The 17,650-nt window shown below is 36.4% G+C and overlaps 1 protein-coding gene across 2 annotated transcripts in view; it reads right to left on the minus strand.

Moving 5' to 3' along the window:
- LOC136041322 (cell division cycle protein 16 homolog) overlaps window positions 1-16,226 on the minus strand; it is a 122,475-nt gene extending 106,249 nt beyond the window's left edge. The window contains exons 1-2 of one of the 2 annotated variants that reach the window (XM_065725956.1): window positions 16,136-16,226; window positions 5,596-5,748 (exon numbers count right to left, since the gene is read on the minus strand). In XM_065725956.1, the coding sequence (XP_065582028.1) occupies window positions 5,596-5,748; window positions 16,136-16,159 (177 nt within the window). In that variant the 5' untranslated portion in view covers window positions 16,160-16,226. Of the gene's footprint in view, window positions 1-5,595; window positions 5,749-15,841; window positions 15,995-16,135 lie in introns of those variants that run through there. The other variant, XM_065725951.1, reaches the window with a different exon arrangement.
- Window positions 16,227-17,650: the final 1,424 nt, after the last annotated feature.

Raw genomic sequence — 17,650 nt, forward strand, 5'->3', positions numbered from 1 at the left:
TATGTAGTTATCACTAATACTTTAAAAATAATTAATTTCTTAAGCTCCAGTAAAGATAAAACCCCAGTTACTCGTCGAAGAGGGGTCTATTAAATACCTTGCGACTGTGGAAATTACTATGTTGGCAGGACCCATCAGAATCTAGAACATGAGCTAAGAACGCATATGTTATGAGCTCTAGCAACATTCTAAGAATTAATAGATTGCTTTAAAAGGAAAATCAGAGGCTTAATGCCGGTCGGGATTTAAAATAAGAGCTCTGAGTCACGAGGTCCTTCTAAATATCAAAATTCATTAAGATGCAATCACCCACTTGTAAGTCAAAAATACCTCAGTTTTTCTAATTTTTCCTCTCCCTTCAGCCCCCCAGATGGTCGAATCGGGCAAAACGACGTTATCAAGAAAATTTGTGCAGCTCCCTGACACGCCTACCAAATTTCATCGTCCTAGCACGTCGAGCAGCACCAAACTCGCCAAAGCACTGTACCCCACCACCTAACTCCATCAAAGAGAGCAGATCCAGTCTGGTTACGTCAATCACATATCTGCGACATTTATGAGCGTTTTCCAAGATTTCCGGTTTCCCCCTCCAACTCCCCCAATGTCAAAAGATCTGGTCGGAATTTGAAATAAGAGCTCTGAGACATGAGTTCCTTCTAAATATTAAATTTCATTAAGATCCAGTCACCCGTTCTTAAGTTAAAAATGCCTCAATTTATCTGATTTTTCCAAATTAACAACCCCCAGCTCCCTCAAAGAGAACGGATCCGTACCAATTATGTAAATCTCATATCTATAACTTGTGCTTATTCTTCCCATCAAGTTTCATCTATGTCACCGGATCCAATTCGAATTGGAAATGGAGCATCTGAGACATAAGATTCTTCTATATATCAAGTTTCATTAAGATACGATCATCCATTCGTAAGATACCTCGATACCTTTCACGTTTTTCAAGAATTCCGGTTTCCCCCTCCAACTCCCTTCAATGTCACCGGATCTGATCGAACTTTAAAATGAGAGTTATAAAGCACAATATCCTTCTAGATATCAAATTTCATTAAGATCTGATCACCCGTTCGTAAGTTACAAATACCTCATTTTTTTAATTTTTCCGAATTACTCCCCCCCCCCCAACTCCACCAAAGAGATCGGATCCGGTCCGGTTATGTCAGTCACCTATTTTGGACTTTTGCTTATTCTTTCCACCAAGTTTCATCCTGATTTCTCTACTTTAAGCGTTTTCCAAGATTTACCCTCCCCCCCCTAATGACACTGGATCCGGTCGGGATTTAAAATAAGAGATCTGAGTTTCGAGGTCTTTCTAAATATGAAATTTCATTAAGATACGATCACTCTTTCGTAAGTCAAAAATACCTCATTTTTTCTAATTTTTTAAATTAACCCTCCCCCCCCAACTCCCCCAGAGAGAACAAATCTGTCCCGGTTATGTCAACCCCGCATCTAGGACTTATGCTTATTTTTCCCACCAATTTTCATCCCGATCCCTCCACTCTAAGCGTTTTCCAAGATTTTAGGTTCCGCCCCCCCCCCTAACTTCTCCTTCACTTGATCCGGTCGGCATTTAAAATAAGAGCTCTGAGACACGATATCCTTCTAAACGTCAAATTTCATTAAGATCCGATCACTCCTTCGTAAGTTAAAAATACCTCATTTTTTCAATTTTTCAGAATTAACCCTCCTCCCCCAACTCCCCCAAAGAGAGCAGATCCGTTCCAGTTATTTCAATCACGTATATAGGACTTACGAATATTTTTACCACAAAGTTTCATCCCGATCCCTCCCCTCTAAGCGTTTTCCAAGATTTTAGGCCCACCCCAACTCCCCCCAATGTCAAGGGACCCAGTCGGGATTTAAAATAAGAGCTCTGAGACATGATATCCTTACAAAAATCAAATTTCATTAAGATCCGATCACTCCTTCGTAAGTTAAAAATACCTCATTTTTTCTATTTTTTCAGAATTAGCCCCCCCCCCCCAACTCCCCCACAGAGAGAGGATCCGTTCCGGTTATTTCAATCACGTATCTAAAACTTGTGCTTATTTTCCCCACCAAGTTTCATCCCAATCCCTCAACTCTAAGCGTTTTCCGAGATTTTAGGTCCCCCCCTCAATTCCCCCCAATGTCACTGGATCCAGTCGGGAATTTAAGAGCTGTGAGACACGATATTCTTCCAAACTTCAAATTTCATTAAGATCTGATCACTCTTTCGTAAGTTAAAGATGCCTAATTTTTTCAAATTTTTAGAATTAATCCCCCCCAACTCCCCCAAACAGAGCAGATCCGTTCCGGTTATGTCAATCACATATCTAGAACTTCTGCTTATTTTTCCTAACAAGTTTCATCCCAATCCCTCCATTCTAAGCGTTTTCCAAGATTTTAGGTTCCCCCCAACTCTCCCCAATGTCACTGGATCTGGTCGGGATTTAAAACAAGAGCTCTGAGACACGACATCCTTCCAAACATCAAATTTCATTAAGATCCCATCACCCATTTGTAAGTTAAAAATACCTCATTTTTTCTATTTTTTCCGAATTAACCGACCCCCCACTCGTCCCCAGATGGTCAAATCGTGAAAACGACTATTTCTAATTTAATCTGGTCTAGTACCTGATACGCCTGCCAAATTTCATCGTCCTAGCTTACCTGGAAGTGCCTAAAGTAGCAAAAGTGGGACAGACAGACAGACCGACAGAGTTTGCGATCGCTATATGTCACTTGGTTAATACCAAGTGCCATAAAAACGGCTACACCAGCATAAAGAAAGCATAGAAAAGGCATTAATTTCAAACAGTTATAATAACTCCTTTGATTTTGCTTTAGGTTGGCATATATTTAACAATCCCTCCCACACGATATTTTTTGAAAAATTCTAACTCTTTAGTAATGATTTGGGAATCAATCGAAATTAGTCTCAAATAAATAATAATATTTCTTTGAATAGGGACTTGGGGGAGTACTCACTAAATTCTTTATACTCAAATTTAATTAAAAATGATCTAACAAAATATTTTACTAAACCAATTTATAATAGCATTGAACCTGTTACAAAAAGACCTTTGAGGTCAGGTGCCAAAAAAGCAAGATTAGCTTTGAAAACTTGCATTTGATCATTTTGTTCTGTTTTGTTTGGATGACTTTATCATCTAACTTCATACTATTTATCAGTGCTGATTGAACTTAATTGAAGCAAGGATGCTGAGGCTGTTTAATGTGGATGATTCGCGGTTCAATTTTAAGTCATGCTTGCTTGCAGTTCAGAGGCAATTTACTTCCATAACATAAACAGAGAAAACAAAAACACTGCCAATTCTCACTAAAGAGGTAAGAGAAGGCATTAAGAGTAAGAATAAGGCATGGAGGAAATACAAGAGATCAAAACAGGAGAATCATCTTACTGATTTCAAGAAACGCCGTAACAAGCTGAGAAATGTCACACTTAAAGTCATAAGTGATTATATAGTAAATATAGCCCTTAGTGCAAAAACAAACCCCAAAAAGTTTGGAAGTATGTTTCCAGCTCTTATCCTAATAGACATAGAATATGCCAGCTTATACGTCCTGATGCTACTGTATGTGATTCCCCTGAAGAAATCGCATATTGTTTAATTGCCGTATTTGCCACTAATTTCTCTTTAAGACAAACTAGATCCAGTCTCAAGATACAGTCACTAAACTAATTGAGGAAGGTAAAACAGTTGATGTCCTGTTACTCGACGAAGCCAAGGCCTTCGATTAAGTCGTCCACGAATATCTTTTATACAAGCTCCATGTACATGGAGTTCATGCTGACACTGTGAAGTGGATAAGATCGTTTCTGATTGGCCGAATCCAGAAAGTCATGGTCTACTCTGACGATGGAGACGCCATATTTTCAGACCCTGCACCATTTATAAGTGGGATACCCCAGGGAAGCATCCTTGGCCCCACCCTCTTCTCTATATATATTAATGATGGTGAGGATGTCCTACAAAACCCCATCACTCTCTACGCTGATGACAGAAAACTAATTGGAATTGTCGATGGAACCCTGCAAAATGACTTGAATGGTCTCTCCTTATGGGCTTTCACTTGGATGATGGAGTTCAACCCATCAAAATGCAAAGTCCTTCACATGGGTCCCCACAACAATCAGATTTCATATTCTATGCTGGATAAATCTGGCAAATGTATCCAAGTTGAGGCTGTTGAGAGTGAACGAGACTTAGGGGTGATCGTTGACAGGAAGTTTAAGTTCCATGAGCACACTATGCAACAAGTTGCTAAGGCCAATAGCGCCCTGGGACTAATTAAACAAACCATATAATCGCGCCTTCCTCTGATAATAAAAAAATTATATAATACTCTGGTTAAAACCACATTTGGAGTTTGGCTGCCCCATTACAAATCGTCAATATAAGGGAGATGTGGCAGCCCTAGAGAGAGTACAGAGAAGAGCAACTAAGCTTTGTGCCCCACACCAACAGCTTCCCTACCCTGGACGTCTGCGTCGCCTGAAGATACCCTTATTAATTTACCATCAGCACAGAGGAGATGTCATTTTCGTCAAGAAAAATAACATGGCTAACTCCATTTTTACTCCCTCCCTTGCCACTATGACAAGAGGCCACTCAATGAAGGTGCAACAGGAGCCATCCAGACGTAAAGAGAGGACGAGCTTTTTCTCAATACTTGCTGTCCCAACTTGGAACAGTCTTTCCAATGAGACTGTCACTTGTGAATCGATCAGTTCTTTCAAAAATGCAGTCGATTAGGAGTGGAGTAACGCGGAAAGGAAGTACCAGTGGGACGCCACACCCCATAACACCCACTAATTGTGTCACCCCATCAATTCAACAGCAAGATGGTCTACAAGAGGATGCAGTCCACCTTATCTCGCTGTAAATGCGATTTAAGGTAATTTAAGATAGTCATAAAACTAGGATAATTATAGAACCTATAGTTTTCAAAGCGTTTTACAGTTACTTTAATGTAAAAACAAAATTATTCTCAATTGCTAGTTTAGTTGCACAAGCTGAGCCCCTCCTTCAGAATTGTGTTATCCTTGCAACACAAAGGTAATGGAAGTGCCAGCATTGCCATTGCTCAAACACTAATACGAGAACCCTAGTAATTAAAAGCTTTACTGTCTAAGCCCAGCATCATGATATACTACTTCATCAACCACCACTGTCAAGAATTAGAAAGCAAAACAAGTCAGTTCTGATTAAAGAAAGAACGAGCCAAAATGTTAGTTAATTCGACTGGGTTTTTGCAAAGATATATAATACGAGCATTTTCTTTTGTTTTTTAGTCTCATTGTCTGGGCTGATTGGTGCAAAAAAAAAAAATCAGCACTGCTGCTATGTTCCTTAACAGAAGACGTCTATGTATTTATCTGGGACAAAAATGAAAGGTAATACAGGATAAATTGTTGTTGCAGGAAGGAGTAAAATGAACACAATTATTCAAAATTGTACTTCAAGAATGCCGCAATTAAACCTTCAGAAACAGAAATCACTCAACAGTCAATTAACAACTTAAGCAATACTAGCTCATACAATACAGTCTTACAATGCAAACCTGTTTTCATACCTTATAAAAATTACTATTTTCAAGAATATAAGCTGCTCTCTTGAACTGCCTGTCAAGAAATAAAGCTTTGGCCATGTTATAGATATCTTCAGCGGAATTGTTTGAAAGTGTAGCAGCTTTCTCTGCCCAGAAAAAGGCTGTTGCAAACTGGAACTGAGAAATAAAAGAAATAAGTAATTGCAAAAGAATGAGCAAGGATAAACATAATAAGATAGACATAAAATATTTTTTAACTAAAGCTTAAATAATTTACAAGGGATAATAAGCAGTAAAAAATTAATTTTATATTCATTTAAGGGAAAAACAAATTCATAATAAAGCAAAATTTCTTCTTTATGTGTGACATTTTATGTCTAGTTGTGATGGGCAATAAATTATTTATTTACATATGTATATAATTTCTTCAATGAAAAATCTCCATACCAATGGACTAGTTCACTAGTCAAAGGGTCACCATTAATATTAAGAAAAAAAAGAGTCAAAGGCGGCCTAAGAAAGAAAATAAAAAATAAAAAAAAATAGTATCCTGATCAACAACTAATGTATAACCTTTTGCTGGACACAGTTTTCCTGTAGTTCAAACTGTGTTATCCTGGTTTTTGGTCAAGGATTTTGGTTAATCAAATATTAACTGTGCCAAAAATGCATGAGTTCTCATATCAGCCAACCAAGTACACAATGATGCAACCAGGGTCGTTACTAGCCAAAATGTTCGGGGGGGGGGACAAAAGATTTTACTGACTGACTGGTCATTGATACCGACTGTTTTGTCAAAAATTAGCATAATGTCCGTTTCGAAAACAATATGTAAAATCATTAAGCCAAATTAATTAAACAAATTCTTCCCTCAATTATTTAACCACTGTACCACTTGGTTAACCAGACATTCAAGCTCGGAATATTCCCTCAGCATCTCAAGTTGGCACAACTGATAGCCCTATTTAAAGGAAGTGACTGGGAGGACCCGGGGAACTATAGGCCTATATTTCTTCTGTCTGTTTTTCTAAAATATTTGAAAAGGCTATGCTAAAGCGTCTACTCAGTATCCTGGACGTGAAGAAGTTTTTTCATCAGCACCAGTTTGGTTTTCGGGAGAAGTGCTCAACTGAACACGCATGTAATATGCTTCTTCATTTTGAACGACAGTCTTTAGACTTCGGCCTTATCCCTGCGGCAATATTCCTTGATGTAAAGAAAGCTTTTGACAACCTTACACACGAGATCCTTATTGGTAAGTTGTCGTGTCAAAGTGTTTGTGGAGAAGCTCTGTCCTGGTTTTTTCCATTCCTAACTGGCTGATCCATTGCAGTTAAAGCTTCCAATGATCATGTTCTAGTTGAATATGGAGTGCCACAAGGCCCAGTTCTTGGGCCTTCCCTTTTCCTCATATATGTCAACAACATCTACCGACTATTTAGCAGCCCACGGTCTAATTTCTGTTGTCATTTGTGCCAGAAAGGAGATGCTGTGGTTGGAGCCTTGGATAAGCCAGGCCAACATGAAGAACCCTTTGCATTCACCGACGACAGTACCCTGGGGGCTGCAGCTCCTGATCGCCCCTTATCCTAAAGCTACAATTGATGACAGAAAACATATATCATTGGTTTGATGCAAATTTATTAGCTTTGAATGTAAAAAAAAAAAACCTTTCTTCTTATATTCTCCCGCATAGACAAAAGCTGCCCTAAAGTGACAGAGCTTCAAACATCAAAGGGATCCATATTCCGCCCAGCTGACCAGTTTGTTCGATTCCTTTGGGTACTTCTGGATGAAAACCTATCTTTCAAGCGGCATATTGAGTCAATGAGATTAAAGGTTTCTCGAGGACTTGGAAATATTCGGAAGCTAAAGCGAGCCTTTCCTTTCTCTATCCTTTGTCTATTATACTTCTCTCTTATTTACCTTTATTTATGTTATTGCTCATCAATGTGGATGTCTACATTTCCATCTTTACTTACACCTTTACATCATCTGCAACTGAAATCAGCAAAATTCCTGCAGTCTACCACCCATATTTCTGTTGAACTTCTGAAGATTAAAGATGTTCATACACTACACCTCTCTTTCATTGCATTTCAATATTTCCGTGGGGACCTTCCATCAAGTTTTTCTGGGCTTCTTGAGATTGCTAGAAATGTCAGTTCTTATGAAACTAGGAACCAGGATGATGTGCTAGTGCCATCCACCCCTACAATGCGCTCGGACTTTGGTCTGATAGCTGCTTTTGGACATGCCTGGAATCCTATTCCTGTTGGGACTCGATGGTCCTGTACCATAGGCTCCTTCAAGAAACAGTTGAAGAATTTTTTAATTAAAAAAATTAATTAAATTGTAATATTGATCAGTTGTTTATATTGTTTAATTATTTAGATTTAATTTATTTAATTAATTATTTAGATTGAACTTAATTATCTAGATTTGGGTGGTGTGAGTGTTGGGTCCTCAATGAATATATATTTTTTTTTTTTTAAGTAGGTGGTGCAGAGACCGGTTGTACTCGGGTGAGGATTGGTGAGTAGAATCTAAATATATTTTAAGGGTGAATGTATTTAATAATTATTTATATTTTGTTTTGTCGTTGTTGTTTTTTTCCAAATAATGGGCCATTGAGCCCTTTGGGATATTTTTGTTTATAAATGGATGGATATTGATAATAAAAGGAACTTGAACTGCACGAGTCGGTAAAATCGCTGCATTTACCAGCCAAGATTCAAATTTTGGTACATATCATGTCACTGTTTTAATGTTGTTTATTTAACCAAATGGAAAACTGTGGCATCATCTGCAAAATCACGGCAGGAGTCGGTAAAACTGCTACGTTTACCAACCAAGTTCGAGATTTATGTAGATGACGTGTCAGTAGGCTCGTGGTCTTTATTTAATTGAACAAAGAATTTTAGCGGCGTCGGAAAAATCGACTTCATTTTTTTACCGAGTGACCAAAAACATCGAGGGTACGCCCCCCCCCCCCCATATTACAGTCATGGATGCAACAGCATTAAGGTATTGTTAGACAGGACAGAATATAAAGCAGAAATGATCAAAAGTCTTTGGTGTTTTTTAGTAGTATAAATTACTTATCTGTAAAACAGAACTACTTTAATAAAACTTTCTTGGTTTACTTTTGATGTCTTGTTATAGACTTCAGTGCCGCACCGATTTATCAGCAGCGCGCCACTAATACCATCGGAACGGTGGTGAATTACCGGTCTGTCTATATTTAGCTTTGTATGTTCGCAATAATCTGTTGATTTTGGTGCGCTAAGTAAGCTAAAACATGGGTTTATTTTAGGAGAGGACGCCCCATCCCCCAGAAATTAAGAGCTTATTCTCTCACTACCAGCAGTCTTCTTGATTTCTTGCAGCATAGTTTGATAATTTATTTGGAGAGGCTCACAGCAATTTAGATTCTTCCCCTTTACATATCCTATTTTACTTTTATGCATCTGTTAAGATTATCAAACAGTAAGTACTGTAACGAACAGTAACGAACTGTAAGTAAAGAGCAACTCGGCCAAATAGAAACCGAAACTCTAATAGACGGAGCTTTGATAAAAATAGTTAAATCTAAAGAATTGGTTTTTTATCCTAATTCCAAGTACATACATTTCAGTAAGGTTAATGTTATTCATCAAAAGCTAAGAACCTAAGGAAATTTCCATAACTTTCGAAAAAGGGAGGAAATATCCCTAAAAAGTCAAAGTATCTCAATGAAAATCACACCATCACGTTCAGCATGTCATTGAACTTTATTCTAGAGGTTTCAAGGTCCTGTCTGCAAAGATCTAGATTTTTTATTTTTACTGCCAGAGAAAAAGATTGGGAGGACTCATTCGAAAGGATATTAAAAGTTCTAATGCCCTTTTTAAGTAGTCGAAAAGGAAGATACTTGTGTGAATTGGTCTCATATGATCTTACAGATTCTGCAATAATACTAAAAAAGAATTAAGTTCATCTTGAAAGCATACTCCACCTAATATTTGCTTATTTGAACCATGACTGTAGGAAACCCAGTTATTTTGGAAGGAAAAAGAAAATCTTTTTATTAAATTAATAGGCATAAGCTGGGAAGTACTTAAAAATTTTAGTTTTAACCTACATCTTTTTTTGTCACTGTTTTCAAAAAATATTTTTATAAAAAGTGTTTGAATTCCTCCTCCTAGCATCCATTTAATTGACTCTATTGGTAATTAAAGTAAAATTAGAAAGACAAAACAAGAAATCAGTGATGGCTACTTCGATGTTTTAGTTGTGTTGTTGATGGCTTTCTTTGGTAAAATTTCATACGCCTTGCTATGTATCTTCAATTCACTTAACCACTCAAACCAGTGAATATCCAATGTTGTGGAGAGATAAATTTTGTTAGCACTATAATATAATAATGATGTGTATGATTCTGTTCATCCAATCCTTCACATCTGTCTTATTGAAGATATTCGTATGAGCCATTTTCTACAGATTAGCTAAAGATAGAGATTATGCACAATTTGATCTCAAGTAATTCGGTAAATAACAGAAAATATTCACCTCTTGCAACCCCATGAGCCCCCTATAATTTACAAGAATTCGGATATCCCTAATAGATGGTAAAGACTATTTTTTTTTTAGAGTATGAATTTCCCTTCCCCTCAAATGCTTATCAGAAATCAATGACAAGGACTTAGCAACAAGTATCTAAAAGATGACAGAGTGGAAGAATGAACAGCAATATGGACATATGTAATTAACTACTGATTAAGTGCAGAGAGCTACAGATGCCCAAGGGTAATATCATCCCAATGATAAAACCCATAAAGCAATTTCAGACTGTCATAAAGGAACGAAGTAAAATAGAGCAGGGAATCACATGGCTCCACCAAAATAATCCAATAATCTGTTACACAGAAGGGTCACAAGCCCATGGAGAAGTGTGGATAGAAGTAATAATGAAACATAATGCTTCTGTTCTGAATGAAAATATTACAAGTTAGTAATAAGGGACTTTGCAATGGTTTTCCAGGCTAGAATTTCTGGAATAGAACAGGCAGCAATAAGAATGAACCAATTAAAATGTACAGGCAGGAACAGTTGTATCAAATAAGATAACTAATCATGGCTGAAGTCTTTTGAGAGCATCAAGAGCAGACACAAAAATGAATTGGAGAGCAATGAAGCCTTTAACAGACTAGTAACCAATGGTAACCATATTACACTGGAGGAGGTCCCAGGACATTCTGAGATCACATGTAACTAGTTGGCAGATTAAGCAGCTAATGTTAGGGTATCATTGACTTATTATTGACCAGAATATTTCATTGATCCCCTGAGAGGGTGGAGCAAAATTGGCAGAGAAAGATGGCATGTAAAGAAACAAAGGAAGCAATTCCAAAGCATAATCCCACACTGACTAAACATCTTCTTTAACTTAAAAAGTCACAAATACACATGATTATTGCAGCCACTATAAGAATTGGGAATTTTTTGAGTCATCTCAAACTTTAGGAGTTGATTTTCCAATTTGCCAAAGGTGTCAGACGGCCATGGCAACAAGAAGAAATCTAACAGAAGCATTTCCACTTGGGATTGGGTACTGGCTGAAGGCATTTCGAAGTTTGGATGTTAATCTGCAGTACATAGTAGTGGAGGGTAAGACAATTGGCACTGTATGTAATAAAGTTGAGGTAACCCACTAGAAATTCATGGTAACCTCTCATCATGAGACAAGGCCATGATACAGAAGATGAATGCCTGTAATAATAATTTTATAGAGTTGGCTAATGTTAGTGACCCTTTATAATTCTAGATGAGGGTTCTACTATTTTGGAAAATAGTTAAGATAAATGAATAAAGTTTTAGGATTTTTCTAAAGCCTAAACTATGCCCTTGGAAATCTTTTTAAAGTGTCTACCTCCACCTCTTCCTTCTTTAAATGGTGCTTTTCCTTTGAAACACTGTTTTGCAAGAATAAAGTTCCATAAATGGATCTACATCTTAGGCAGTGCAACAGTGCTGCCTAAGTAAAGAGTAATGTGGACAAAATGTATTGTTGTCCACAAAATATATTTTGTGGACAAAATGTGGACAATATATGATGAAGTTTAGAATATTGTTGTTTATACTTCTTTGTTTTTTCTCCTTTTTTTTCTTTTCCATTGATAAAGGCTCTCAGGCGTTGAGTTGAAGTATTTGGAATTTTTTATGAATCAATGTTCTTTTGTTGTATTTGTTTTTAGTATGTTTTACTCACTGCTTGATTTAAATTAAACCTTTTTTTTCTCTCTTAAATTTTCTTAAGCTCTTGTGAATGGAAAAACAGTGTGGTCTAAAAAATTATCTTTGAACAACTTGTTTTGTGAAAAAATTCATCAAATAATAATCAAACAAGGCCCAAGAAAATTGTTTTGAGCTCCAAAACATTGCTGAATCCTGATTTATAAGGTTTAAACAAAGTTGGAAAAATGTGTTTTAATCTGAAATAAAAAATCCAAACATGGATTAAAGCTAACTTAAATTGTTAGAATTGTGTTTTCTAAACCCTGTGTCATAGAAAAGCAGACTCAAACCAAAATTAAGGAAAAATACTTTTTTCAAAGCTAAGACAGGTCAGCTATGAGATTTCCTAAGCCTAAGAAATCTAAGTAGAGCAGACGTAGGAGCTTTAAAACAACTTTCTATGCCAACATGTAGTTTCTGAATACATTTCTGAAAGTTTCATTCTCCTAATGCAGGGAGCTACTTGGACAATCATGTTAATTGTAGGATTATTTTTCAAATTGGTGTAGCCTATTTGCACAATTCTAACATCAGTAATTATTATATTTAGAAAGCACATTTAGTGAAGAATCAAACAATTCATTTCTTATATTCGATAAGATTTATGTCCTATAAGTATCACTAGATATTGTATAGATATACCTGGGCATTAGGGAAAAACAAAATGCAACTTAATTGGAAGCAACTCTGACAATCAATTCACATGAAAACAAGAGCTAAGAGCTCATATGGCACTTGTGACATGGCCAGAAGAGCCAAGAGCTCATATGGTATGAGCTCTAACAAAATTCTAAGAATCAATACATTGATTTAAAAGGAAAATCAGAGGCTTAATGCTGGTCAGGATTTAAAATAAGAGCTCTAAGTCATGATGTCCTTCTAAATATCAAAATTCATTAAGATCTGATCACCCACTCTTAAGTAATAAATATCTCATTTTTTCTAACATTTCCTCTCTCTTCAGCTCCTCAGATGGTCAAATCAAGGGAAATGTCTTTATCAAGTCAATTTGTGCAGCTCCCTGACATGCCTACCCATTTTCATCATCCTAGCACATCCAGAAGCACCAAACTTGCCAAAGCACTGAACCCCACCCCTAACTCCCCCAAAGAGAGTGAATCCAGTATGGTTATGTCTATCACATATCTATGACGTTTGCTTATTCTACCCACCAAGCTTCATCCTGATTCTTCTACTCAAAGCATTTTCCAAGATTTCCAATTTCCCCCTCCAACTCTCCCCAATGTAAACAGATCTGGTAGGGATTTGAAATAAGAGCTTTGAGACATGAGTTCCTTCTAAATATCAAATTTCATTAAGATCTGGTCACCTGTTCTTAAGTTAAAAATGCCTCATTCAAATTAACACCCCCAGCTCCTCCAAAGAGAACAGATCTGTTCCAATTATGTCAATCATATATCTAGAACTAGTGCTTATTCTTCCCATCAAGCTTCATCCCAATCTCTCCACTCTAAGCGTTTTCCAAGATTTCTGTTTTGCTCCTTCAACCCCCATGTCCACAAATCCAATCCGAGTCAAAAACTGAGCATCTGAGATGTAAGATCCTTCTATATATCAAGATTCATTAAGATCTGATCACCCATTTGTAACATAAAGATACCCCAATTTTCACATTTTCCAAGAATTCTGGTTTTCCCCTCCAACTCCCCCCAATGTGACAGGATCTGGTAAGAATTTAAAATAAGAGCTCTAAAGCACAAGATCCTTCTAAATATCAAATTTCATTAAGATCTGATCACCCAATTGTAAGTTACAAATACCTCATTTTTTCTAATTTTTCCAAGTTATTCCCCCCCCCCCCAACTCCACCAAATAGAGCAGATCTGGTCCGGTTATGTCAGTCATATATCTTGGACTTGTTTTTTATTCTTCCCGACCAGTTTCATCCTGATCTCTCTGCTTTAAGTATTTTCTAAGATTTCCAGTACCCCCCCCCCCCCAGTGACAATAGATCCAGTTAGGATTTAAAATAAGAGATCTGAGTTACAAGGTCCTTCTAAATATGAAGTTTCATGAATATCTAATCACTCCTTTGTAAGTTAAAAATATGTCATTTTTTTCTAATTTTTCAGAACTAACCCCCTCCCCCAAAGAGAGCAGATCCATTCTGGTTATGTCAATCATGTTTCTAGGACTTGTGCTTATTTTTCCCATCAAGTTCATCCCAATCCCTCCACTCTAAGCATTTTCCAAGATTTTAGGTTTCCCCCCCCCCCAATGTCACCAGATCTGGTCAGGATTTAAAATAAGAGCTCTGAGACACAATATCCTTCCAAACAACAAATTTCATTAAGATCTGATCACCTGTTTGTATGTTAAAAATACCTCATTTTTTCTAATTTTTCCAATTCAACCATCCCCCCACTCCTTCCCAAGATGGTCCAATTGTGGAAACAAATATTTCTAATTTAATCTGGTCTGGTTCCTGATACACCTACCAAATTTCATTGTCCTAGCCTACCTGGAAGTGCCTAAAGTGGCAAAACCAGGACAGACAGACCAACAGAATTTGCAATTGCTATATGTCACTTGGTAGATACCAAGTACCATAAAAATGATGTTCAATGTCTCTTGGCAGATCATTTATACACGTTTTAAATGACAAGAACTTTCTTGATGAGTGTTTCTAATTTTTCCAAATTACTCCCCCCTCTCAACTCCACCAAAGAGTACTAACCTTTAACAATTTCTGTGTTATAAAAGAAGAACCTTGCAAGATAGATCTACTGCTTTAATGAGGTGTAATAGAGGTGTTTTGGACTTCATACCTTTGCTCAATCCCAATTTATATGGTTCTATCATTCAGGGGAAAAAACTTTGATATAGCTTAAAATTGTGCATAAGCTCTACCAATAAGAAAAAGGTAAATATAGTGGCTTGACAATACCTTCCTATGGTATATTTTGGCCTAATTTCATCCCATAAAGTTTAATTTTACAATTATAAGAATGATTGACATTTTTAAATTATTCAAACATACAGAAAAAATTCTTTATTATCAAATATAAGGAGAGCTGTTCAAAGGGAAGGGGGCAGCTGCCCCAGACACTGTAGCTTGGTGGTTGTCACTTTGATCAAATTTTTCATATTGATTTGGCTTCTTTTGCTTGTATTTGAGTTGGGATGGAGCCCTGTAATTAATTTTTCACTAGGCATCACCAACCTTAAGAACAGCTCTGGGTCAATGTTCCTATTACCTAAGCAATTGTTTAGGGTCATGAAACTATTGTTAATAGATGCATTTTGACTTTTTTAACGTCTTTTCTCTCTTGCAAAATTACTGTAAACCCACCATTATGGAGTTAATATATATTTGAACATTAGGAGGGGGGTAAAGCATAACATATATTAAATACAGCATGGCTAGTTTATTTATTTAATAGCCTATATGCTATGCTTTACCTCATCCCCTCCCCTGATGTGCAAATATATAGCCCAAATTTGTTTCTAAACTATTACAGATTCACGATTTCAAATATCCAATCAATGAAACTGGGAATGATTGCAATTCCATATGTGTAAATACAGGATATTTGGGCCAGAATAACTCCATAATGGTGAGTTTGCAATAGTTTTGGAAGAGAGAAAAAATGTTCCAAAAGTCAAAATGCCTCTATTAACAATAGTTTCATGACCCCAAACAATTGTTCAGGTAATAAGAACATTGACCCAGCTCTGAATTTAGGTAACCCAAATTACATCTGGCATGTCTCAGGGAGGGGGCAGATCTGTGATTGACCGTAGTGACTAATAGGCCTATAGGCCTATTTGGAGAGCATCAAACAAAGAATATAATTTTATACCTATGTTTCTATTTTTCTACCTGATTTCTGTCCTAGAATCATATCAACCTTGTTTTTGCCAACCTGGTTTAGTCTAGAAGAAAAATCTTGTAGCATCTTTAAGCCAAAACATCATCTTAACCTAAACAATTGAGTATGAAATATAGGAAAGTTACTCAGTGAATCATTACCACATCTACTGCCTGAACTGAATAGCTCCGAAATAGCATGAGAGACTCCATCATGTCAAATTCAATCAATTCCTTCCTGAGCAGGCTTCTAAGATTTAAATTTTTAAACCATTTCTATATGAACTCGGGTTTTTGATTTGGCGTTTAAGCACAAAAAGGCTAGGGAATCTACAAAGGAGCTTAATTGTTAAAACCACAATATTTATTTTTAGAAAAAGCATGTTCAAATCAGCCTATTGCAAATTCATATCCATTAAAAATATATTATTTATTATAATAGTGTTGTATATGTACTTTAATTGTTGTGTGGCAAAGCATAGTTGTATTATTTTGATTCCTGTTTTTAAACGAAGGCAGTTGCTGCAGGTGAAGAACTCCCTACCAATAGACCAATAACAAGTTGAGCGACACATAGTCTAGCTCAGTGAATATTGACTAAAGTCACGCTCAAGCAAGCTAGTTACTACAGAACACGCAAATAAACCAAGTGATACGAGCGTATGTGACCTATTAGTTGAACGCGTCAAACCCCAAAGAACAAAAACATTCATATCTACAGCTCTCAAAATCAAACTTCATATTTTCATCAGGTCAATTCCGTCACTCCAAAGCAATTTCTAATTTTTCTTTGCTAAAAATAAGATTTCATCAATATTAAATTAGAAAAAAACGACATAGTTCAAAAAAAAAGAAATGGGATGTATAAAAAGTTAAAACAAACTAGAATTGTTCCATATAGGCCTTCCTCTCCTTAGTCCTGTCCAATCTTTACACCACAGATTTGAAGTACTATAACAAAATAATTTATGCACATAATTTTTTTTATATATAATGTCCTTTGGGTTAGTTTAACATTCCTTAAGAATTTTGAATAAGTACCTTTACACCTTTAAAAGATAACGCAGACTCGACCATTTGAAAACTTGGATGCACCTATTGTTTTTATAATTTAGTTCAACTTATTCAGAAATTTTCAACTTAATACCCTTACATATTGCAGATATGTTGTTTTAGCAACAAGGATGCATATACTATCTTTAGATTTAGTTCAACATCCCCCGAACATGTCCTGAAAGTTTGAATTTAATATATTGGGCTGTTCTTGAGACATTACATATGCGGTCTTTGAAAAAATTGGATGAACATAATGATTTTCTTTTCATTTAGTGTGGTATTATCAGACGGTTTCTATTTACATTCTGTGTCGTTACTGACTTTCCATATTCGCTTTTATAACAACCTGCTTTCATATAATGTCTTTTAACTAAACTAAACTCTCTCTCAACATCTGGTGAAATTCTTTGTGGTTTTTGGTGATTCTGTTGTAATTGTGACAAGCAGTTTAACATCGATTTTTTCTACTATTCCTGGATGAGGTAAAAATCAAAGATTTTTGTTTATTCATAAAATAAATTTATTCAAAAATAAAAAGCAGTATCGTGCTTGGGATCCCAGCAGGACCCCACTTGGTGTATTATATTACATTGATTCTTGTTTGAGTTAGGTAAGGAACTGACCGAATCCAAAATTTTGCCAAGGGTTACCAATCACAATTGTCTCTATCCTTCAGTTGTCAGAGCAATGGAAGCTGCGGGAGTATTTGTTGCACGCAATACTGCACCTCAAAAACAAACCATCGACTTCAAGGCCGTAGAAAGTCAAGAGGGGAGGACGTTCATTATCTCCCCAAAAAAAACGACGAAAAATTCATCACAGTCTCAAGGGAATGCAAATTTTTGTCTTTAAGACGCACAAAATGACAACCAAAAGCGTAACCTGTACTAAAGACTGTAGTGGTATCAACCAATG

The sequence above is a fragment of the Artemia franciscana genome, chromosome 2 (genome assembly GCF_032884065.1).
Source record: "Artemia franciscana chromosome 2, ASM3288406v1, whole genome shotgun sequence".
Classification (NCBI taxonomy): domain Eukaryota; kingdom Metazoa; phylum Arthropoda; class Branchiopoda; order Anostraca; family Artemiidae; genus Artemia; species Artemia franciscana.